This window comes from Apis laboriosa, unplaced genomic scaffold, assembly GCF_014066325.1.
Source record: "Apis laboriosa isolate Shangri-la unplaced genomic scaffold, ASM1406632v1 scaffold9_cov152, whole genome shotgun sequence".
In the NCBI taxonomy this organism is placed as follows: domain Eukaryota; kingdom Metazoa; phylum Arthropoda; class Insecta; order Hymenoptera; family Apidae; genus Apis; species Apis laboriosa.
The window spans coordinates 4,388,626-4,415,013 of NW_025224966.1; the positions used below are offsets into that span (position 1 = coordinate 4,388,626).

The 26,388-nt window shown below is 36.6% G+C and overlaps 1 protein-coding gene across 6 annotated transcripts in view; it reads left to right on the plus strand.

Annotated features, from left to right (window-relative positions):
• Positions 1–26,077, plus strand: part of LOC122720047 (tensin-1-like) — a 253,105-nt gene extending 227,028 nt beyond the window's left edge. For all 6 annotated transcript variants that reach the window (XM_043946470.1, XM_043946469.1, XM_043946468.1 and 3 more), the window contains 6 exons: positions 19,360–19,506; positions 20,557–20,745; positions 21,598–22,037; positions 22,227–22,445; positions 22,768–22,939; positions 24,241–26,077. In XM_043946470.1, coding sequence (XP_043802405.1) covers positions 19,360–19,506; positions 20,557–20,745; positions 21,598–22,037; positions 22,227–22,445; positions 22,768–22,939; positions 24,241–24,450 — 1,377 coding nt within the window. In that variant the 3' untranslated portion in view covers positions 24,451–26,077. The remainder of the gene's footprint in view (positions 1–19,359; positions 19,507–20,556; positions 20,746–21,597; positions 22,038–22,226; positions 22,446–22,767; positions 22,940–24,240) is intronic.
• Positions 26,078–26,388: the final 311 nt, after the last annotated feature.

Here is a 26,388-nt window from a genome sequence, read left to right on the forward strand (position 1 = left end):
GAGAGAGAGAGAGAGAGAGAGAGGAGAGGAGAGGGTATAAGCCGTGGGATCGGACGGGCACATTCCTCAGGACCGTACTTATAGCTGCTCGTGGCATCGGATACCTCGTGCTCACTGCTCACTCTTGTCTCTTTACCGGCACAGTGTCTGTATAATACTGATATTTCAGTCCCACTCGTTGTGTCTTTATATACTGTCGGCCACGTATGAATTACTCGCGGGAGAAAAAAGTCGTGAAAGAGGAGAAGGGGGAGGGAATAGGACTATGTAATTTGCTACGATATTACGATATTCGTTATCTTTTTTTTTTTTTTTCTTTTTCAGAAAGAACCTTCTCGCTTATCTCTCTATGAATTTTATAAATTCGTAGAACGATTCGTTTCATCCGTTGATTCTCTTCTCGTTAAGAGTTTATTAATCTATATAATTAAGAGAGTTGAAATATATATATCGTTCACCTATTTTGATAATTTCTTTAAAAGCGTAGAAAGAAAAAAGAATTACTCAAAACGATATATTGCGATTAAAATCAGCGAGGGATACACAAAATTTACGATAAATTTTGGTAATTATTTGGAAGGAAATGGAGAAGCGTTGACAGAATTCTGCACGCAGGATGATTCCTGCGCTATATAAGAAAATAAAACAGGGGAAGGAGGGGAGAAATGAATAAATAAACAAGCGGGTCTATAACATCGTCGAAGCACTTATCACCACTTTCCACTGTAAATCGTCTTCAATCCTTTTTTTAGCTCCGCCTTTTAAAATCGTGCTCGCAGCCCAGACACATTTATCGTGATGCATTCGCTCCACTTCCTCCACGTGACACGTCGTGTGCATCGTTCCCACACTAGCCTGACTAGCACAATTTAGATAAACCGCCGTTGGTGGAGAGATTAAAAGGTTAGCCGGGAAAATACAGTACGTTAATTGCCGCCACTTGAACCACCGACCTTACGCAGAAGCGACAAACAAGTCTGGGAGGGGGATGTAACTTAAGGATCTTCTCCCCCAAAAAAGACAGGGGGACTATCCCTCTGTAAAAAAAATTCGGTGCCCACGTTGCCGTTCACGTTGAAAGAAAAGCCATCCTTAAATAATTTTAAAAAAAGATCGTCGAAGGAATTCGAGAAGAAGGGTGGAAAAATTTTTTGTTTCGATAATTTAGCTTACGTTTAGATAAAACGTGCTAAAAAGAGATTCAGCAGAGATTTAATCACGTTTTATTAATAACGTTGGGTTATAACAACGCCAATCGTGGTGAAACGCGAATAACACGATCACGCTCATTACAAAATAATTTAGCGCAATTACACGGATGGGAATTCTTTCGATTCGAATCTCATCTCTTGCACCGATCCTTCAATTACGTAACGCAATGATGATTCGATGAAATGTTAGTAGGTCTCCGCGTAAAGTTGCGCGCTTTCAGACACCCCGAGAGATTAACCGAGAGTGATAGTAACGTGTAAACGAACGAAACATTGGCACAATTTTATTCTTATTCACGTGAGAACGTATGGATAATCGATCGCCCTCGGTATAAAGAACGATCGATGCCCTCAATTTTCTCGTTGCCCAATGATCGTGAGTGCATTGCAGAATATTCTAATGAGACGAGCGGAAACCACGACATCTACGACGTTTTAAACGCTTCGCCTTCGCATATTTCGTAACGTGTATCGACAAAAGGCGCTGCGTGTGGGTTGTTTATCTCCCCTTGTGAATAATCGATGTTAATCGAATCTCAATTGTCCGAATTTTGATGTAATGATTATTCGTTATCGATGTAAAGTTCGATGTTCAGTTTCAGAAATTGAAGAGAGAGAAAAAAAATTAAATTTCGCGAATCTGAATAATAAAAGGAGAAGAAAAAATAATTTCGTTCTAATAGAAATATGAAAACACTAGACGTAATATACGTGTATTGCGTACACACTTAATGGAAGAGGCTGTTAACTTTCTAACCGAGTCGAGAAGAAAAATCTCGACGGCCGTCTTCCGATGACAAAAGATACACCTCGAATCACGTTGTCAAGAGTTATTTTTGCGAGAAGAGAGGATGATTCCTCCGTCACACTCGTTCAACAACCCCTCGGGTTACCTATTGAAACGAATGTTCACCCTGGACACCCCCTCCCTCGGCCCTCGACAATGGAAAGCGCGCGAGAGATTGATCTTCTCTCCTCTGTATACGCGCGTGTGTGTATGTATATATGTGTGTATGTCCGCAGACAAAACCTCAAACGTCCTTTAACGAGCCCTTAAGAAGAAGGTAGAATCTGAATTCGATCGGGGGCACACGAAAGGGAGGAAGGGAACACTCCTCGAACGTAACGCCTCGATGGAGTCGACGATCGTCGACGACGAAATCCAGCTGGATTCAGGTATAACGTGTGTCCTCGACGATAATAACAACGCGGGACCCCGTATCACATCGGTTTTCATCGGGTCGGACACGCAGTCGAAACGTAGTTATTTATAAGTTAAGAATAAGGGATCACCTGTGAGATGGAAAGAGATGGTGTGGAAAAAGGAAGATAATGAGGAAGAAAGAGAGGGAGAGGGAGGGAGAAAGAGAGAGAGATCGCTTCCAGGTCGCAGACGTTACGGAATTCCTCTCGACATCAATAGAGCATCGTGCACAAAGGGTGGGCCATTATTGTCGGGGCACTTCATAGGAGCCCCAGGTACAATATGAACTCTCGAGCCTTGGTGGAGGCATAAGTTACACCTGGTAGCTCCTCAATAACACATTACTTCCCCGGCAAAGAACGTAGTAATGGCTTCGTCGTGGATTCGTCGTACCACTCGAACTCGCCCGTTCATTCTCTCCCCTCTAGCGCGTTTTGTTGAAGAACTGAAAGCATCTTTTTGTGGTATTTTTCCTTCGCTTAGAGCCTCCCTCCCCAACTTATGAGAGAAACCCATGAGAATATAATTGGCACATGGAGGAGAGTCCATCGATTCGAGCATCGACCTATCCCCTTCCTTGTGTCCAACCGATAAATAACAGCACATCGATTTCGAAAAAATCGGCACGATGATAAATACAACAAAAGAAAAGAAAAAGTTATCCGAATTTGAAGAGAAAAATTGAAGTAGATACGGAATAAAAAAGATATAGAATTATTCATTTCGTTTCGAGTGTACGTAAAATGTAAAAGAATTCGGAACAGACACGATGATACGCGTATATATAGATGTATATAGACTATATAGACGTACTTCTCGCGTTATTAAACCTAACGGAACTGGGTCGACTAAATCAAGCACAATGGCCGTCTCCTGCCAACGGCATACGTACGATATACTGCATTTTTACTCGCTTTGGAAGTTTTAGAAAGTGGAGGAGAGACACGTGAAGTTTTCAGGATCTCGACGATGTGGAATATGCGCCATACTCGGACGTCCACTCGGGATTTCCCACTCGGGGGTGTGCATAGCTTTGCAACGCAGCGCATATGATATTCACGGTGCTACGTTTATCCACTTTTGCTTCTTCCTTGAGTGAAGAACCACTTTCTGGTATTGTCTTACAACCTGTTTCGAGAGGGGGAAAATAACATTGTCGACACCCTTTTTCTTCTTCTTCTTCTTCTTCTTCTTTTTCTTCTTCAAGGAGAGGAAAAATCCTTGGGATAAATTGAAACGAGAACGGTTTTATTAAAATTAAAAAAAAGATCTGAAAGATCTTTTTAATTTTAACGACGGTTAAATGTAAATTGAAAAATGAATTGAATACGGGATGATTCAAATTGAAGAATGTTCGAAGAAAGGCAAATTATTATATTGTCTTAACTCGTATTTACCGAGAAATATTTTTACGTAGCAAAGAGTGAAAGAAACAATTAACTATTTTCCCTTCGAGCGAAACAAAGATGCGGTTTTCCTCTGTCGAGTCACGTATAAGACGTAGCGACTTCAGACCCGTATATCCTTACACGCGTCCCCCCTGCATGAAGACATTCCGTGTGCACACTTTAACCTTCCGGCAATTTAAGTTTGCTATTCCTTGGTAACCGCCGCTTGACAAAAGATTTTAATTAGATAACAAACTTACGGTATGTTAACGGAGCGTGATAATTCATAATGGGATAGAAGGAAATTTCTCTCCACTTGTTAAAAACGCTTCATTACTTCTAATATAATAATTCGATAATAACTGTGTAACTATATATATATAACGAATACGAATAATTGATATTGCTTGTCATTATTCTATAAGAGAAGAAAAGAGGGGGGAAAGTCGAAGATAATGGATAAAACGAATTCTTTTTTTTTTTTTTGTTCTTTGCTCATCAAACGCGAGTAAAATTTACATTAGATTCGTTCATCAAAATTTTTAACAAAAGGGAGGATGCCGAGATATCAATCGTATCAACGCCTGTGCACAACGCGACTGCGGAAAAACGTGAAATCGTGCGTGGCCATGAACGTCAGTATGAATAATTGTTATTACCCCCGAGTGGAGAGAAAACCGCGAGACAAAACCGGAAGTGCGCTCGAGTAAAGTGGATAAGCGTAATGGTGCGTTATGCACACAGAGGGAACACGCACTGGCGCGTCGTCAAAAGGAGTACGTTATAAACTCTGTGAAAGGGGAAAAGAAGCGTGACAAAACGGTTAAAAAGTCGGGAAGAATGTTGCGTTTCATCCGTGCGCCATCTCTCTCCATCCGTGATGATGTCATTGCATTGCAAGGTACTCGCTTTACTCGTTGCGATATCAAATTGCAACAGGAATCGAATTCTTTACGAGGTTGGTAATATCTAATATCTATTGACTTCCTTTCGAATAAACGTAGAGTGAAGAAACGATTTCGATCACCGTTTAAGATTCGATTCGATCTCATTCAGAGATTTTATCAATTTATAAATAAATATTTTAAAAAATGTGTTTGGAAAGCAAATGATTTATATCCATTTCTATGTCCATCCAAACGATGTCTATCATTTTGGTAATTCTTGATTTAGCCTGGTGATCAATTGTGTGGCTCTTGATTTCTCAAAATTGTCATCTATAATTGGATCGAGATATTAACGGTGAACACAGAAATAGTCGAATTATTGATAATTAATGCCCACGGTAAATTTATTCGTAAAGGAAAAAATTATTTTCTTCGATAATATTCATTTTTATTTAATATTCATTTTATTTATTATTATTTACAATTATATTTCCTCTCTGGTTCGTTTCGTTCTTTTTATTTTATTATTTTATTTGTCGTAAAAAATCGATCGAGTCAAACGTAATTATGGAAAATATTAAGTTGAAATTGTCTTAATTACTAGCTGCTGAATATTTAATTGGATTTATAATATTCACGGTTCTTTTATCCCATCATAATTCGAAATAGAAATATCGATAGCTTTTCTGTCTTGTGAGGAAGAGTTTTCATTAACTGGAAACGGAGAGAATTTAAAAAAAAAATAAGAAAAATAAAAATAAAAATTGTTGGTAATTTTTAATATTAGGTAGATAACATTTATTAAAAAGTTAAAGAGGTATTTAATTCTGTGAGTTCGATGTTTGGAAACGAGCGAAGTTGAGAGTAAAAAACCAGTCGGGAGCCCGGAATTTCGCGAAATGTTTTTGGTCAGATTTAATTAACCTGTGACACGCGGATGCTGAGGGGCGACAGGAAAAGGGGGCTTAATTTCGTCAGTTATGAGCACTAATGAAACTGTAGTTTGTGTTTCGACGTCACGCCATTGTTCCCCGGTTGCTGGTACGGCCTGAGGCCACTAAAAAGGGCCAAGGTAGGCCCATTGTCCTACGAATACGTGCTAGTGTACCCTTAGGCTTTCCAAGTTGCTCGAAAACAATACAATCCTGTAAAATACGAGGTAAAAAAAAAAAAAAAAAAAAAAAAAAAAAAAGAAAGAAAAAGAAAAAGAAAAAAAAACCGTGATAAGCGTATAACTGACTCGTCTGCAGCGAAAAATATATTTCCACCTGTTAGCGCACCGTTCAGATAATATTTCTCAATTTCTCACAAATACGTCGTAATACGTGCTCGCGCAATTATTATTAGCAAAATGAAACGAACGATTATTGAAAAACAAATATATAAATTATTGTAAAAGAGAAATGCGTGTAATTATACGAATTAAAATGTAAATGCGTGTAATTGTAAATTAAATTGTAAAAAAAAAGAAAAGAAAAATACAATTCGACGAACTTTTTACCTGTAACTTGTCCATCGCGGTGAATATAACCGTTAAACTAAAACAAATATTTAAACGAATCCCAACAGAACAGAAGCTTTTCTAGTTTCGTTGTCTTGAATCAACGTGTACTATGAGTAAACAATTGTCATTTCTACACTTAATGAACCCGAAAAAAAGATTTAAAATTCGATGAATAAACAAATGTGGCAAATGTAGCTTCCTAAAAGAAGACGATATTTAATTATGAGTCTCCTCTCTTTCTCTCTCTCTCTCTCTCTCTCTCTCTCTCTCTCTCTCTCTCTCTCTCTCTCTCTCTTCGAAAAACAATGGTATTTTTAAAGCATCGGTGTTAATTCGTTACGACAATACACGAAAGAAAGGCGTCGATTTTACGTATTTACACATTAACAAGAGTTAAAATTTCATCATGGAGAACGTGAATAAGTCAGTTGAAAGAATTCCGTATTACCTAAACGCGTCCTCTGATCTAATCTCCTTGCCATCTCTAATGCCGGTATTATCTCTCCTCCAGTCTCGAAGGAAAACGAGGAGAGGGGGAGAAAAAGAAATTGAAAAAAAGGCACGTTCCTTGAGTTACTATACTTGTGTGTATATACTATATATATATATCTGACCGTATGTTACATAAGGAAACGCCATCTTGCACATTGGATCTCGATTGGATGCGCCAGCAGTTCGGTCCAGACGGGATTTTCTGAAAAGAATCTGCAATCGAAGGGACGACGATATCGTGTATCGCATTGAACGTTGGCTTTGCAATAGGATTGCAGCTAAAATAATCTATCACGATAGCTCTGACCTTTCCACAATACATGCTAACCAGTCCACGTATCGAATTCTTACGAACGATTGCGCTCGATTCCGCGTTACAAACGAAATGGTGAAATGAATCGCTGCGAAATTTCATTTCGTCCGCGATACGGAAACAATCGCGTTAATTCGTCACTTGAAAATAAAAATCGGACAGAGGGAAAAAAATTGATCATCATTTCTCATTCGATCCGTACAATTATATTTAAAATTATTCCCGCGTGATTGATACCTAACTGAATCATATCGATTTGAAAATTACAAGAAAAAATTAGAAAGATATTAAAACTTACTATCGATTCTTCCGTTCTGAAAAAAAATTTCCGATTAATTTCGTTTTTGAATTCGAGCGAAGTTGGAATAAGTTGAAGTTGTCACTTTTTTCAACTCCTGTACTACTAAAAAAAAAACGAGGCAGAATCTGTCGCGCAAACCAAACTCTGAGCAAGCAATTTTCCAAAAAGCTTCCCAACGTTCCAAACGTGGATCTGTACGATGATCTCTACGGTCAATGCATTCGGAAAGTCTGATCGATGGAGGAGCGTGACCGGACTGTGCTGACATGTGCAAGCAACTATGTAGTAATATCGTGTAAAGCCTTCGAGTATACATCGAAGGATGATGAAACAGGTGTTCGGTTTGCGAAGAGGGACGACCCAAGGGAAAATCGGGGGCCGATGTCTCGAGAGGGTTCATCCAATGATCATACGGAAGATCGAGCTTGGATCTGGCCGCCTGGTGTTAATTGCTGATCAAAGAGCCCAGCTCCGACTAAAATTCCTCCCTGCCCTCGCCGCGTTCCTCTCTTAAGCTCTCGTATCTCGATATCTCTTCCAATTTTCCTTCCGGATTTCACGTTTACACGGGCAAACGGTATTACGATCAAACACTGTTCTGAATCTGAAACTGCGGATTTACTCTTTTTTTTCAGACGTCTAATTTTCCAATAACGAAATATATGGTTTTTCTTTTTTTAAGGAAATTAAATTGAAATTGCAATCTCTCGTGTTTTTATTAAATCGTGTCTCGCGAAAGGAAGTGTCAAACATTTGAAATGTAGAAATGAGTTTGTTCGTAAATTATTTAATAATAGGGATGATTGTTTAGACTTGTTTTATTTAATCTTGTCAATTGTTGTTCGTGCTATTTCCGATTCGTTTATCCTATGAGTGAAATATTATTAGTATATTAGATAATTTTTGTGTAATTTTTATATATTATAGAAACTTATTGAACACTCGTAAACTAGATCGAAAGCCTTTTCTTCCATTGATGTTTAATTAATATGTATATTTGAATGTCATTTTCTCTCAATTATTTGTCAGTTTTATAAAAATATTCTTAATTATTGAATACACCTCGTTATTGATCAAACTGATGTTACAATAAATGGCAGAAAATTAAGCTCTCGCGATCTTGTATATTAATCATAGAGAATTTAACATGACAGAATAATCTCCGTTATAAGATAGTTGCGTACGATTGTAAACCTCGATTCATAGTTTCTATCGACATCTCTTCGCCGTCAATATCACGTCAATTCGATTATTCGACGTATATTCAAACAATATTACACGCACAAATCTTGTCTCTAAATAAATCATAACACGATCGATTACAATCGTACATAAGGTTCGAATATTTAGTTCCTAAATAATTAATAAATTCTGAATAATTGATTTTGAAATATATCTTAGATACACTTTACTTTGTCCTTCCATCGATCAATATCGATGAAAATTATTTCTACTTTGATTTAAAATAGAATATAAAGAGAATAGCGTACTATACAGCGAGGGGAGGAAGATTGCTATAAAATTGAATAAACAAACTGTTTGGTGAACAGAGTTGGTATGTGTGCCAGCAACAGGAAGCGGTGACTCGTACGTATAGTTCGTTCTCAATTTAATTTCAACATGTCAAAAATGCAAACAAAAATGCATCGCTTCTGGTGAACGCATTGCAACAAACAGATTTATAAATGGAATTTGGAAACAAAATTTAATCTATTATTTTTCAAAAAAAAAAAATAGATATATAGTTACTCGATAACCAGCATATAATCAAAAAAAGAAAAAAAATCTTTACAAATACGAGTTCAATTTAATTAATAATTAAATTGTTCTTGCATGAAATTAATTTGATCTGAAATTTGAAGCAAATTCTCGTTTTTAATATTATATCTATATTTTTATTTTATATTTAAAATTGAAAGTAAAGTTGATTTTGACAATATCCCGTTTTAGAAATATTATACGGAACATAGTTTCAAATGCTAAGCATCATTCCACTAAACCAAATTTCATAGTGGTAATAAATCGTGTAGGCTGCGATCAATAACCACTATTCTGCGGAATGAGAGTGGTTGCTCGATCAACCACGAAATTTGATTATCTAAACTATCTCATGAGGTATACCTGAATTAGTTTGGATAATCGAAATTCTATTCCACTATTTACACTTAATTATTAAATTACGACAAAACCATCGAATAACGCGCGCTTATCCTAAAATCCTAAACAAAATTTATCTCCTAACTAACGAGTTTTCGAAGAGTAATAAAAATATAATATAAAAATACCAACGATATTATCTGATTATATGAAAACGCAAATCGCAAAATTATTCGATATTTGTTATTGAAAGGAAGTCGAGGAGAAAAAAAAAAACAATGATTTTATCGTGGATAAAAAAGTAAAAAATAATCGAATTAAAAAAAAAAAAAACCGGAAGAATATAAGAAAGATAATGGTGGCGCTGGTCGAAGAGGAATGGTGGTGGTGGTGGTGGTGGTGGTGGTAGGACGCAAGGCTGCTGGCGGGAAGGAAATCTAGAGGAATGGGAGATATGGCCGTGACCGCGTGGAATGCATGGAATGCGGCCCGTCATGCCAGGGCAAAGCCACGGCAACCTACCGTCCTTTCGGTCCACTTCGATCCTTGTTTCTTCCTCTTTACATCCAACACGTCCACCTAAAATTGCGTATCAATTTGCCGCAATACCACGATTATGCATGCGTGTGCATCTTCGAATAAATTTTCTATAAGCATTTTTCTCCCTATTCGACTATTCTATTTCTATTTCTATCGACGTGCAACGCTTGTTTTGTAATAATTTTGTGATCGATTTACTTTTGTCATCGAATATTTTTATTTTATTTATTCGAAAATATTCGAAAAGCGGCGAAGGATGGGTATATTACGTATAACTCGTCTATCCAATAATTCGTATCGTTCGAAATTCCAAAAAGGGGAAGTTGCGTAACGATATTTTGGATGAGACGTGAATTGTGATTAGACAGGTGTGGTATACAAAACGTCTATCGTTTCCATCCTTACCATCATTCGAGTAAATTGCGAAGCTCGATGGTTGGAATCAGGAAAATCAATCAAGGTATCCTGCACCTGACTCTCTATGGGTTACCATAGAACATCTTCTTCGTGTCAAAAAACACGAAGAATCTTTTTTTAGTTATTGAATACTATCTTGTGGTAAATGTGCAAAATTTTGAGATAGAAACTTTGCTTCGTGCAAAGGTTTTGATTTTAACATTTCCTTTTTCTCATCCTCTTCTCGAATCGTTTCGATTTGTTTGTCAATCAAAAAAAAAAAAAAAATACGCACACATGGCTCTCGATTTTTCACATTATCGCATCGCGATAAATATCGAGGAAATTTTCAAAGATATTCAATTTATAGAGATTATAAGATACTTAAGTTTATTCGCAAACTTCGTTCGCAAGTTTCTTCAAAGTTTGTGCAAATATATATTACTTTTCACGTAATTTCGAAACTTGTGTTTATCGCGCTCACAGCTAATCTCTCTGATCTAACCTAAAAACTTAAACTTCGAACATATAAAACAAATATACACGTCTGTAAACGTAACGCCATATACGAAAAAACGCTCAAATTCTCAAACATCATTTCACATCCTAAACGATCCCTCAATAACCCGTATCGTTTCCATTAAACCACATCTAAATTCCACCGCGAAGAAAAGAAATACCATACGATTCGATGGATTCACACGGTCCGAAGGGAGAAAAAAGAAAGAAAGAAAGAAAGAAAGAAAGAATCCAACAGTGGCACGACATTGAATTTAATCGTTGCCCAACGATTAGATTTGAAAGAAACCCTGGATCTAATTGTCAGATCCAGTCCCCAATGGTTTCCTCCGAGGAGTCGAGAAGAAGGTGGAGGATGATGAAAATAAAGAGGATGATTTCATCCTCGTGTTTAAATTCGTATAACCACCTATATAAACCTTCCATAGGGCGGCAATTCTCCCGGCCGTATTTTCGTTTGTCGGCAAGAGATCCGCCGCTCTTGCACCGCCTACAACTGGAAATAAATTTTTCTCGATGACGCGAGCCCCGCAAGTCCCGCCGCGAATCATCGATCTTCGGTGGGCGAAAGCTCCACCTTCCCCTTCTCCCCATTCCTCCACACCGAATAACATTCGAACTTGAAAGCTGGGCTAGCTGACTGCCTTTCGAGGCAGTTTTATTTGGAGCCGGCTAACTGTCACGATCTGGGCTAATCGAAAGAGATTCAACAGGATAAATTGACCTGGATTTATTCCCACGCTGGTAGTTGGCGATATATAGCTTTCCCATGACGATACCCTCTCTTTCTCTCTCTTTCCTCGATACAGATTGCTCCGATTGCACCATGCATTTGCCGATTAAGTGCACCGGTCGAGAAATTTTCGATAATTCGTTCTTCGCACCTGCGTTTCGATTGAGACTGCGAGTGAGGCGATAAATTAATTTTATGTATCTTTTTGAATAGCAGAGAAAGAGAAAGAGAGAGAATGAAAGAGGGGGGAGACGAAGAACGCAGAATTGATTCGAAATATTAATTCGTTATTTCCTGTAGTGGATCGATTGAAATAACGGTATGAAAGTGATACGAAAAAAAAAAAAAAAAAAGAATGAGAAATTATTCCATTTATGAAAAATTGATTGTACAAAAATCAATCTGTGTATGAAGTAGCAATATAAAAAATTAAATCGATTAAATTTTAATCCAGGCAAACGTTTGATGATCTTATCGATTGGTAAATATATAATATTGATCGAAAAAGTATATTTATTCTGCAATTTCATCGTTGGATGTAAGAAGAATTTCTATATCTTTAGAAAAATAAGTATTCGTTGGCCAACAATTGATTCGAATATGTTGCAAATTAAACCTAATGAAATTTACATTAGGATATTTATAGAAAAAAAGAATTAAGTATTTTTCAAAAAGAAACATCCTAGAACTCTTCTTCCATAATATCAACAATACAATTTTTCTTCAATGCCAATAATCAACCAATAAGTGTAGAAAGTATGAAGAAGATGTTTTTTCCAAATCGGAAAATCGTGCGATGCCGTGATTTGTCAAATTCGATATCCTGGCGTGGAAGAAAAGATACGCGTAGCTGAGTGTAAAAGTGGCGTTTCGAGGACACGCGCATCGTGCACAGAACCGTGCGGGAGGAGAAGGAAAAGAAAGGAAAGGAAAGGTGGAGGGAGGGAGCGTAGCACAATATCTTACCCGCAACTTTGTCCCCACGAGGGAACAAGCTACCCGTCATTATGGCAAAAAAGTTAAAGCGTCCGTATCTACACAGTGACAATGTAGTTAAGCACTCGTGATGAGAATCACGACTCGCTATCCTCCGCCGAGGAGCATCTCCTGGGTGAATACAAAATACACGGCCGCGTTCTTTACGAGCCACCTCTTTCTCCCGTATGGCAATATTTATTTTTGCCCGTGAAACGCGCAACCGCGATTAAACTTTCACCATAACGAAGCTTTTGCTGCGTTCGTTCCACGTGTCACGAGCTCACGTTGATGTCACACTAGTGTTTTCATTCTTTCACGCACGTGTGCTCGAATGAAGAAACGATCGAGATTGATGCGCCGAATTCTTTCTTTTTTCCATCGTTGTTGTCTTTGGATAGAACGAACTAAGAAATTAGAATTATGTTATATCGGAATGGAAATTTGTTTTTTTGCAGCGATTCAGTGCAATCAATCAACTATTGATGATTTGAAAAATATTTGGATAAATGAATTATTTTAATGCGTTAGCCTATCACATCTTATTTTTTTTTTTTTTAGAACTAAAACTAAGTTAATCGAAAATTTCATTTCGAGCTCTATTTTAGCTTTCCCCGCTAATCGATGAAAATTTTACAATTATTTCTTATTTAATCTTATTCTTGTTCCGAGTCATCTTAACTTCCTGAACTTGATTTCTACTAGCCCTACTTAATCTTTTCTGAAGGCACACAAAAACAGGCCGTGACAAGCAGAATCCTTTCAAATCATAACATTGTAGCAATACCGTTTCTGTCAACGCGTTTAAAATAAAAACGTTTATTACAATAGTTTTTCTTATCTCGCACGAGAAACGAAGGGAAGAAAAATAACAACAAATGTGATCCCCCCAATTACGTAATCTCGAGATCGTCATTACAAAGGCATCCGGGTCGAAGGCAAAACGTTTACACGAGTTTATATTCGAAATAGGAAACGATTCCATTCCATCGTTTATCTCGATGCTTTATCGCGTTCTTTTTTCTCTCTCTCTCTTGTTGCCTCTGCCTACGCATACAATGCACCTTGTACGAACGTGCAACACGTTCGTTGCTATTTGTAGTGCGCACTAGCTCCGCGGAGCCACTAGCTTGCGGGCCAACTTACGAGATGGCGTGGCCCGACAGCAATTATAGCGTTGCCCGCGTTTCGTTAATTGAAATATTTCGAAGCTGACGCATAAGCATACTTAGAGAAGCGTACACAAATCATCAAATTAGTCACGGGAACGAATCAGAGAACCGGAAAATAAATAGGCGTTTGCTTTCTACACTTTTTTCTTTTTTTTATCAATTAAATCATCTTTGAAACCATCTTTCTCGACGTTCCCTTGAATAAATAAATTTGACGATTTTCCACGGAATGGAAAAAAAATATTATTCCCTCTTTCATTTACCACTTGTAATACACTGAAGAGAAAAGGCAAGCCGTCGAAATTGATTATCATAATCATATTATAATCAAATTGATTATTATAATCAAATTATTCGGAGCACAAAGGATTAATATATACCGGCGGGTAACGGATTACGCTATTTGTACGTCTTTCACCTTAGAGGGGTGGTTCGGTCAACCGCGATCCGGGACCAAGTCCAATTAATCTCAATCACGCGATCAACCAACGATTTTCGGTGAACGTTCTTCTCGCGAGGGAAACGTCGGGAAACGAGTTGAGCGAAAGAGACGCAGGAGAAGAAGAGCGGGGGTAGGGTGGCGGTAGGATGGACGCCGACAAAACGAGAAATGAAAATGTCGAGGAAAAGAGGAATCTCGGTGAGCGCGGCCGCGGTGGTAGATCTTTTTGTAGGATCCTCGGCAATGGCCGTGGTATGTGGTATATAACGAAACGCCCTTGCCCCCCGCGCGAAGGGAGGAATGGAAGGAAGAGGAGAGAGAGAGAGAGAGAGTGACCAGGCGGCGAGGAGGAGGGAGATGGAAAAGCGGCGAGCCGAGGTGGGTGAAGGAGGGTGGCGGCGTATACAGCTTTCCACCCAGGCCACAGTGCAAATGCAGGCCTTGAATGTGTAATAAGCACTCACGTCGCAACCCTTGGCCAGACCCGTGGGCTCGTGTCTGCGTTTAGAAAGGTCCTGGCCACGCATACGCCAGGCCAGAGTCACACGCGTGCCATCGTCTCGTGGATGGTGCACGTTGAATGCTCGACCCGACCCGTGGTGTACAACCTCGTTCGAAATCGACGCAAGTTTGATTGCGACGAGGACAACGAAGACGACGACGACGAGGACGACGACGGTTGACAACGATGGTTCGTTGGTTTGCCTGGCAGGCAAACACGCGAGCTTATGACTGATGGGGGTGAAAATGGGGTGGAAACGGGGTGAAATGGCAGGCGGAAGGGGCGGTGGAAGGCTATCGCTCTCTTTTCCAGAGCTCGGTGAAAGGCAGAGCGTGGTGCGTATTAATGCGCCACGTTGACGGTCTGCTCAACGAGAACCGCCTAAAAAGAGGTATTGTGCGATCAGGAATGAGTACCTACCCTTTTTTTACTTTTCTTTTTTTTTTTTTTTTATATTTCGTCTTAACTTGGGGGTTGACCGTTTGAGGGAAAGGCTGCTCGAATGATTTCGAAATCATGTCATGTAATTTTAAATCGAAATCGATTTTTATTTTTATTCTTTCATTATGCGAACAATTAATTATTCTTTTGCCTCTCGAATTAAAATCTTTTTGTGTCATAATTGTTTTTTTTTTTCTAAAAATATTTTAGAAAATAAAATTATCACGGTCAGAAGCTTCATATTAGGAAAGAATTAAATGATGTAAATAATAATTAATTGTGTTTAAGATAACGTATTTACAATCGTATCGTAAATTTTTATATTTAAGGTTTCCTCTGGATTTTGGGAATTCCTCGCGATTTTCTTTATCTCTCCTTTTGCTCTACAGTAGTTTTTTCGTTGTATCTTTTGTCGGATTTATCGTCTATTCGTTGGACGAAGATCGGTTTCGAAATAAAAGAAAAGTTTTTAGCGTTTGTAACCATCGTACTCTCTTTTGATCTCAAACAGAGAATGGTTTCCGCTTTGAACAAGTTGCTAGATGATGGTGCTTTTGTAGTGTAAAAAGTCTTTCGTGGAGGATATATTTTTTTCACGTTGTTCCTTATTGCGCAGAGGAGTTAATTAGAAAACGAATTAAAAATGCTGAATTACTTTCGAGAACGAAAAATTCGTTTGATATCAAGAGAGTGACAAATTATACTGCAATAGTATCGATTACGTTTAACACAATACACGTCACATCGAAACCTAGATCGTTTTACACGCACAGATCGTGCGTGATAAACGAAAAATATATACAAGATTAAAGAATAATATTACTGTTATTTTAACGTATATATTTCGGGTTGAACACGATGCCATGATGTGATCGAGAAAAAAAAACACACGTCCTGTCATCAGAATGTAAAAGTAAACGACACGTATCAACGTAAAATAAATAATAACAAGTGGATAATATTACAATTTAACAAATAAAAAATGATTTGATCGTTTAAAGATAATTATTCAGAATTATTTGTATTTACTTTGAACTTTATCATTAATCGAAATTGTTGTCCAAATCTCTAAGGGAAAAAAGAATATTCCTTTGGGAACAACACTCAATTATTGGACACTTCTACTAAGGTATCGTTAAACAAGACGTCTATATGCTGCTTCTTGAAGTGATAGGGAAGAACAACACTCCATTCCCGAACTCGCCACCAATTTCTAACTACTTCGTAAGAAACCTCGTTAACGAATTTATTTGCTGTGACTTTATCAAATTGGGAGTCTTCCTTTTAGTTTTCAACAACACTCGTATTAGAGTGGTGCTGTAACGTCAAGAATCGCTCACTTAATTTACTTTTCAAACAGCACGGCTAATCAATTTTCCAATTAAAAAAAAGATCTAATCTAAGAATAAAAATTATATTTACGATATAAATGTTATTATTACATCATATTTCGATTAATAAATAATACGAATTCGATCGTATATTTCTTATATCCGCACGAGTGTTATTTCTCAAAACAACGTAACGAACAAACATACGGTTTCTCTCGCGAGAAGCACCGATTGAAACTGATTTCTCTTGCGAATTCCATGCGAGCCAAGCATCGGATAACACGCATCGAGAGACGGGATCAAATTTGCAGTCACTGGCCACTGACAACCGATCGCTGATGGTACGCAGTTATCAAATCCCGCATGCACGCGTGATTGATCTACGTGATCTTCGTTAAAATTCTAGTTGACCTATCCTGACGGGGGAGGGGAGTTGAAAAAATAAAAGGGAGGGGAAAAAAAAAAAAAAAGTTGACAAAAGTTCGGATTGAATTGTTTTTATTCCTTTGCGCTCCCCCATTTTTTTTTCTGCTCTGGTTCGAGAACGATTCGATTCACGATTCGAAAATAAAGGGGAGGGAAAAATTGCGCGGTACGAAAGAATCGAAAAGTGTCGAAATTGTCGAAATTTTACACGTTACGTGTGAATTATTTATAATTGTATATACGTATAAGTATTATAATATCGCATTCCCGCGTGGAATTCGCAATTATTTTCGAGAAAGTTTCACTTTGAACATTACGCGAGGATTTCAATCATTCGGAGAGCGCCATTTCTCATCCTTTCAGAGTAGTCCTAAAAGGATCAGGTGATAAATGTATCCCATAAATATATGTAACTTACTGATGATTTGCACTTATAGAAGCGAGCAAGTGCCTTCGCATTGTATTTAAAGCGTTTGCCAAACTCCTTGCCCTCCTTGTCGGTGTAAAATCATATTTATCAGTTTTATTTATAAAATAACCGACGTGTTGTTTGCAAATCGTTTTGTAAAAATATGTCATTCTGTTAATAAAACTTTTAAATAATTTTGAATGTTAACAATCATCATAGTTTATAAATAAAATATTTTCGAAAGAATCTCTTTTAATATTTTTAATCTCGCGACAAAAATTAAATTTACGAAAACGATATACTATAAATAAAGAGAAACGCACTCTTCAAATATATATATATATATATATATATATATCACTCGATATCTTCGATTCGTTATTACTACGTTTTCCACAATACAGAAACCACAAAGAAGATACGGAAATCGATCGTAAAATATAGAACGAAGTATCACGTTAAATGGTTGCGTGAAACAAACTCCCCGATTCCGATCACTTTCGTTTCATGGCCTGTCGTCGGCCATGAAATAAAATTTGCGCCTGTGGTCGACTCGATGCCCAGAGTCACCAAAAACGCGAATATCAAACACGCGCCGTATTCTAACCGCAGACACGAAGAATACGCGGCGTCACACTAGCACCGTGTTCACATTCGGTTCCCATTTCGAATATCCGGCTTAGGCAAGTGGCGACCGCAGCTTGTGCTATAATATCGGATGCGCCACCATCCTCGTCCCTCATTTTCCACTCTTTCTCTCCCTTTTCCTGCTCCTCTTCGCCCCTTCTCACCCCCTTTCCCCACCCCGCTCTCTTTTTCCCTCTTCTCTTTTTTCTCCATCCATCTTATCCTTCGCTGTTATTATCCTATCTTTCTCTTTTTATTCCTTTCTCTTCTCTTTATATACTTTTCGCTTCTTTAATATTCTCATATCGTCGTCTTTTTCTCTCTTTCTATATATATATATATATCATCTTCCTCTTTTTCTTTCGATATATTTATTTCTTTCCTTCATCTCCTTTTTTTTTTCTTTCTACATTTTAACTTCTCTAGTCCCTTTCTTTTTTTTTTCCTCTTATCTTTCGATACATACTCCTTCTCCATTTTCGTATCATCGCGTCTCACTTCTTTCTTCATACACACCACGATACTCGTTCGACATATGTAAAGTTCCTCCACGTAGTTTATTTTCCGTATCGACCCCGCTTCCGGTAGCGTCCTCCTCGAGCCCTGTCGTATGGATTACACCCGACGTCCGTTTCTTCCTCTCCTCCTTCTCCCTTACGCGCATCCGAGCCGCTCGAAACGTTACGTGAAACAGCATGCCTCTTCCCCTCCTCCTGCTCCTCCTCCATCTCCTCCTGCTCTTCTCTCGTGCGATCGTCATCGGAAATTTTGTACGGACGACGACATGCGCGACGTTTTACGGGCCTCGAACAGTCGAGAGACTCCTTTGTGGAGAAATGGCGGTAAACTCGTCGTCTTCCATAGTTTCTGGGTGTGACGTGTGAATGATAAATGTTTTGGTTTCCCTGCTGCATTATGGGAGACGACGTCTTCCGTCATTGTTTACGAAAACTTTTCCCCCCGCGAAATAGCTTTCTTTACTCCTGTTGCTCGAGTAATTTCGGGCCAGATATTTTTCGAAAAAATTATTTCTGGTCGAAAAAGACGGTTAAATTGAAAAGTCAGACAGTCGATTCGCGCGGCAAGGGTCGGCGTAAAATTAACTTTAGAGAGATTAAATAAAAGACCACTTGAACAAACGCGAAGTTGTTATTTCGAAGCTTAATTAACCATCGATTATATAGTTTGAAATTCATCTTTGATGTAGACTGGAGCATAGAGGACTAGTGAATCGGCGAATTAATTGAAATTCTTTGGTGCAATATCGATTACTTCTCTGATTCGATCCAGGTCAATTTTTATCCTTAAGCACTTTGTAAATGGTTTTAAATGTATTTTAAATATTACAATAATATATTTGACGAATAAGGAAACTATTTTTACTTTTACCTTCGTAAAGTTATATTAACTTTTCTTTTCTTTTCTTTTCTTTTTTACGTTATTTTTCAGGCGGAGGAGTTAAACACCATTGTCGGCAATGCTTTTCGTATGGCATACGTGGCGCAGCTTCAGCGCCAACCGATCCTTCAAGATGTGATCTCACCGCAATCATCGCCACCCTACCGAAAGGACAAACAAGAGAATCGATCTTCGTGGGTATGTAAATTTCTGTACCTCGTATCGCGCACCAGCGATTTCGCTTTCTCTTAATTTTCATTCTATCGATAACGTAGCAGAGAAATCGTTCTGCCTTCTATAAATTCTAATACCGCATGAAGATAATTTACACGCGTAAAAAAAAATCTTTCCGAGCGAAAAATTTCGTTAAAATTATCAATAAAGCAACGATAATAGATAATGTAGATAATATAGATAATATAATATAGATAAAAGAATAAAGAAAAATTTACGAAGATGTTCAACGATTAATATAAGGATTACTTTTTGATACAAAAATCGAGTCAAAGATCAAGTGCAAGGAAAAATAAAGTAGAGAGGCGACATATAACGCGGTCTCATGAGAGCATCAGTCTCCAGTAGAGGTGTCCCATTTACAGGCCGCGTTAATTATAAATTCGACCCAAGTCTCTCGGCTCCATCGTGTTTCCACGTAAACGGTCAGTTCGTCGCGGTCTTTCCTCTCGTTCTCCCCACGCAATCGTCCTGGGAATCGTAAGATTCCGTCGATAAACTTTTCATCGTTTCACCGGCAAATTCAAGCCTCCGTAAGATCGATACCTGTGTCAAAATTGGCGAGTAAAACTCGGAAACTGGCCGCCGATATATCTGACATTTACCGCCTAACAGGTTAAACATTCAGTACGATTCCCCGTCGTTTTATTTCCTCGTATTTTCTTGCCCATGCTTACGTTATCCGTTCCCTGAAACTATTTTCGAAACGTTTACGTAATTGTCGAATAATTTAGTCGAATAAAAAACATGACAAATGTTATTTAACTTTAATCACATAGTAGAAACATTTTTTATTGTAATAAAATTTGTCCAAATTTTTAATACTCTTACCTATAACTAAATGTTTTTGACGAATTTATATAACATTACATCATTGTAATATCTAAAAAAAATATATATATAATTTTATACTTTTTACTTATCTTTAAACGCTATTCTCTAATGGAATTGTTTCACAGGAATTTCTCACAATTCAGTTGCGTAATGATTATTTTTCCTTTTTTTTTTTCGCAGAACAAATCGCTGGCTGGCGACAGCTCGATCGCCGGCGCGGGAGGTGTTTGCAGGAATTCGTCTTCGAATTCGTGGCTAAAAAGTCGGACGTCGCCCACGTCCAGAACTGGAAGCGGCTCGTCTGCGGCGGACATGAACGTACAGCTCGGCAGCGCAGGCTCGCCCACGCTGCGACTCGCTAGCGTGAAGGTGAGCTCACGCCTTCTCTTCCCCGAGTATACATATTTTCGTTCAATGGCTTTTTCAACGAAACGAGCGACGTTATTTCACGCCGTTATTCGCCACGCTGTTCTCGAGCCAGTCTCGAGAATAGAAACGTCGTTGAACAGATTGAATGGCGTCGTATCGGCCCATCGCACACGTGAAAACTAAATAATGAACGTGGTTAGAATCTTGGCTAATTTAATTCCTTTGATGATGTAACAAGATTTGGAACAAACAAATTACAAAATAATTATTCGAATTTATCAGAATGAAGATTTTTAATTTTCAAAATTGAATTGTTATTGCGATATTGATTGATTGTTTCTAATTATCTAATGACTTCATCTCTGGAAAACTAAATAAATCGAATTTTAATGCTGTTGTAACGATTGCGAATAGTTACTTGATAAACCCCGGTACACATCTCTTTTTATAGAATATGCAATCTTATCTTATCAACGAGGTAAAACAAATATGAAGCAAGAAAATAAATATTTAATCAAGAGATTGGATGCATTAAAATTCATCAAGACCTTATTTGCAAGTTGAATGCACGTATTTGTTACATCTTAGAAATAAATTTTCTCAGAGATTTTCATTATCATTTATAACCAACATTATCATAAATTATCTCTCGATGATTACTCTCGATAAACGAAGAACACTAATCACAAATTACTGTAATCGTTCTAGATAAGGAAAAAGATTAAAGAAAATCGAATCCGCGTTTACACTCGCATTTCTCTCGCGTTCTCTGCGATAGAAATGTCTTCGAACGTCGTCGTTAAGTTGTACATACCATGGAGATTGATCAATCATTTCTTTGCACCGAATCAGACACCGAACTCGATCCCGGGTCTACGGCCGACGCACAACTTCACCAACGTTCTCGGCCCAATAACGAACGAGGATGAGCCAAAGAGTATCTCTCAGCAGAGCACACCGAGCAGCGATGAGAGCAACTCACCTACGGAGCTAAATTCGTACAAGAGACTAACGGACAAGCCGCCTCTGATAAAGCGGCTGGCGATGGGTTTGACAGGTGGACGTGACGTTCTTGGGTTGAACGGTGAGGATGACAGCTGCCCCCTCGTCAGTGGTAGCAGCACACCGACGAGCCCGTCAAACAGGCCGCATTCTGGGGGTTATATAAACGAGGCGATCATCGAGTCCGAGGGCACGAGGCCGGCGTACAACAAGATACCCCCATCTGAGAGCCTGGACAATACCATCAACGCCTCCATCACTGCGAAAAATTTCAACATTGAGAACAACAGGTAACAACTTGTGAAAAAGATATGAATAGTTATCTTATGACAAATCTTTCAATATGTATAGAATATTTTATGTGAAATATTGTGTGAATTACATATATAGATATTGAAAAATTTTCATTTTAAATTTAAATAGTCCATCTTTTAAGTAGAAAAAGATATCGATATTGATTATAATTATAAAACTTACAGGATAGGACATAATTCTCCCAGCTCTGGTACGGAAACAGAATTCAAATCGAAGAGAAGATCTCAGATTAGTACCTCGAGCAGTTCAGTACCCGCTGATGGAAGTACACATGGTTCCACGCCGACCCCACCACCTCTTCCTGAAAGAACGGATAGCCTTAATAACCGCAGTGAAGAAGCTGAACTACGAAAAGCTCCCTGGTTTCAAGCTGGAATACCAAGGTTTCTCATCATTACATTTTTCTAATATTTAATTTTCAAAAATTGCTAATTCAATGTATTATAATGATTAATATAAGCTTATAACATATAAGACATAACTATTTTAAAACCATGAAGCTTTTTACTCATTGATATTTATTTAAATGTAAATATCCAATTATCCATTATTATTATTATTATAAATAATAATAATTTCATAAATTAAAATGCATAAAAATATATGTACAATAGAATAATAACAAACCATCTGAGTTTAGTTATTTTCACTGCTTATTTATATAAATTTGCATTTTCACAGTGTCATGATCATTTATGATTCCAGGGAAATAACGCTAGAAGTGTTGAGTCAGGAGCCGGAAGGAGCCTTCATGGTGCGAGAGAGTACCAGTAAACCCGGATGTTATGCCCTTTCGCTTCGAGTGCCGCGCGAATTCCAACCAAGCGGAATAGCCCATTATCTCATAATGCGTACGAACAAAGGCTACAAAATCAAGGTAAATCTCTTCTCTGGATGGCCTTTCTTGTGAAAGTCTTTAACCGTCTAGGAAACGTCTGCGCTTAAATAGAGTAATTAACACTTTCGCCTTGACAACGTAAATTCATTTTCTACTATTACAATTCATTTCAATGCTATTACTCAAAGCAGACAGAAAGACTAATAATTGAATAATTTGTATAAAACAAAAATAATTAAAATATATTGTTGTATAAAGTTACAAATTACAAATGATATTATCAAGAATTATACAAATTAATATTTTCATGAGAAACTTTCGAAAGATCAATCACCAGAGATCAAATAGAAAAATTAATATACAAAAATGTTGATTAAAACTTAATAATATAAAATAATATTTAATTGCATAACTTAATAAATAAATAAGCTTCAATTATCTAATTTTATATATCAATTTTTTTTTATTCTGAATATATCTCTTCAAAGATATATTTATAGATAATATATTATTTATAGATTTTATTTATATCAAGTACATTAGATTCTAAAAAAATTCTTTCGAGATCTATATAATCTTTTAAAATAAAATTTTTTTTTTCATGTTAACCATGAATGAAACGAATGTACATTGACAAAGAAAACTGAGCCGCTTTGTACCCAGATGTTAATCACCGCAGAGTAATATCGCGTTTGGACCGATGTTTTCAGTTCAGAAATATTATAATAGAGACATTGTGCAAGTACAAAGCTACTCCGGTTGCGTATTCTGCCATTTCGGTACGCGTATTTAAATGTCCGGATTTCCCTTGTAGGATAAATTAAATGGGTCCGTGGACTTTGATAATCTCCGAAACGAGTATAAATGAGTTTTGTTGGATGTACCGTAGGGAAATCAAAATTCCCCACTACTCTTTCATCTAGAATTGCATTGCCGTGGCAACACACGATGAGATTCGAACATACAGTACATGATAATTTTGATATATGTATATACGATATTTGTTATTCGTTTGCTTCGTTTCTAAATTATTTATTACATAAAATCGATATATTTTCAATAATTAATTTTACATTATTCATTTGATGTGATAATGAAATTTGCAATTTTTAAAGTTTTTAACATATATATATATGTAACAACAATCGTAATACAATATCACTGTAAATAATTATACTTATAATAATTATACTTCAACAAAAATTATATTACTATTTCATTTTTATCGAAAAAATTATAATGAAACAAAAACTAATTAAAATTTTATATCGTTTCACGATAAAATTAAAATTTTTGATGATCGAATACAAATAGTAATTATATTATTTTATTTGTTGCAGGGCTTTACAAAGGAATTCACGACACTTACTGCTCTAATTACTCACCACTCAGTGATGCCAGAATTACTACCATGTCCTTTGTCATTAAGTCGATACAATCCAAGCTTTGTGAAAAGCGATTCCAACAAAGACTTCGCGGACATCGATTCGGATCCTGATTACAATACCTTAGCCGACTTTCGCAAAATGATGGCTGACTTGAACGTCTAGAAACTCTTGTAATCAGAACGATTTGGAAAAAATCGATTCTTTCACCAATTCTTCGAACCGGACAGTTAAAGCTGAATTCGTTTCTGAAAGACTACGAGAAACTGAAAAATGTGCTTCACAATAAAATTCTACAGGAGATCGTTGAAAGGAGTTCGTAAAATCATCAAAATGAGTTTTCACTGAACTCGATTCTCGATTGGTCCATCGATCGTATTTGTCGATAAATAGAAAGAATTATTGATGACATGATTGATTGATTATTCGTTACAACGATTTACCACATGCTCGAGAATAAAAAATGTTGTATGCTAGAATAAAATTCAGCACGTTCTCGCGGTGATAAATATTTATAAGTCATCAATAGATGATAGAGAATATAACATAATTTAATGATCGCCATTATTCGTGAAAATAACAGCGAATCAAAAGTCGGAGGACGCACAGCAGGGAAAAACTGATTCCTTATTTTGTAGATTTCATTCCCGATATTTTTCGTTCGATGAATAAAGATCAATTAATATAGATTTTAGATTGAATTGTTAACAAGCGTCTATTTGTGTATTAATATATATTGACGCCGACTCTGCGATAAAAAATTTCGAAGGACAATTAATTTGCAGGATTTTTGATAAACTAGCTTATTGTAGCATTTAGATCGAATAAAAATTATCAGAAAAAATGAAATAAATATTTTTTAGTGTTACTGTGAATATCTTTTGAATGGTTTTTTGTTACGGACGAGTGTGTGAAATTCTATAGTGTTCAGTTTATAAATCAAAGATTATTTGACAGTATTACATTATCCGACGATCATTTAATAAACAGAGCAAAAACTTTTAATAGAAAAATTTACCGATTAAACAATAATAAGAGGAATATTATATTAAATCGATATAATTTTCAATGAATTGAATATGGCGATTATACAACGAGATCTTTTTAATTTTCGATTTATTAAAAAAAAAGTTTAAAAATCCTTGAGATTTTGCTATTAAAATTTCACGCGACTAAATGTTTTACAAAAGTAATGTAAATGTGTTTATATGTATATAAATTATAATTATTGTTATACAATACTATTCATATTTAATTAAATAACATGGACGGCAGCGTTAGAAGAAATAGATCTTTGAAACAGTGACGATACAAAGCGTAGAATATGTATTACCATGGAATTTTAAAACCGATGAAAAACATATTACACTAATAATTTAATTGCTCGACTAACCTAGTCTTGTACAGAATTTATGCGCGCATAGTGGATGTTAAACAGAAAAAAAGAAGAATAATCTTACGTGTGTGTTAACCGACATAAAAGATCAAAATCGAAAACTATGTGCCGCTTTTTATACGCCCAAGAATATAAAATTTTAAGGAAATATTTCAATAAAATTCCTACTTTTCAATTTTTTCAATATACAAAATGATAAAAAAATCGAATAAGATCTAGAATAAAATCTAGAAAAACTATCATTAAATCCACCGAATAATATGAATATGAATATAATATTATAAGATTTTATAAACGACAGGTCATCGTTGATTTATTCTACAAAATAATGCGTATAAGAGACATGATAAAAAATAATAAAATAGTATTTTATTAAGGAGTTTATCTGCAATCAAATATCTGGTATTAAATTAAATACAATATTCCTTCCTATCATGCTATATATTTACGTATAAAATCGATAAATGTTTCTTATATTCGTTTATTTAAACCGAAAATATAAGATTTATAATGCGGACCTGAAAATATAAAATAAATAAAAAATACGAAGACTAAAATCACATATTGTCATTCTTAACGAAAATATGAAACAAAACTTCAGCATGATTTTTAGCTAGTTTACGGACATTCATTATACTTCAAACATCGAGTATATGATCTTCGTATTGCCAAATTCAGAAATATTTGCTAAAATAAATGCGCAATGA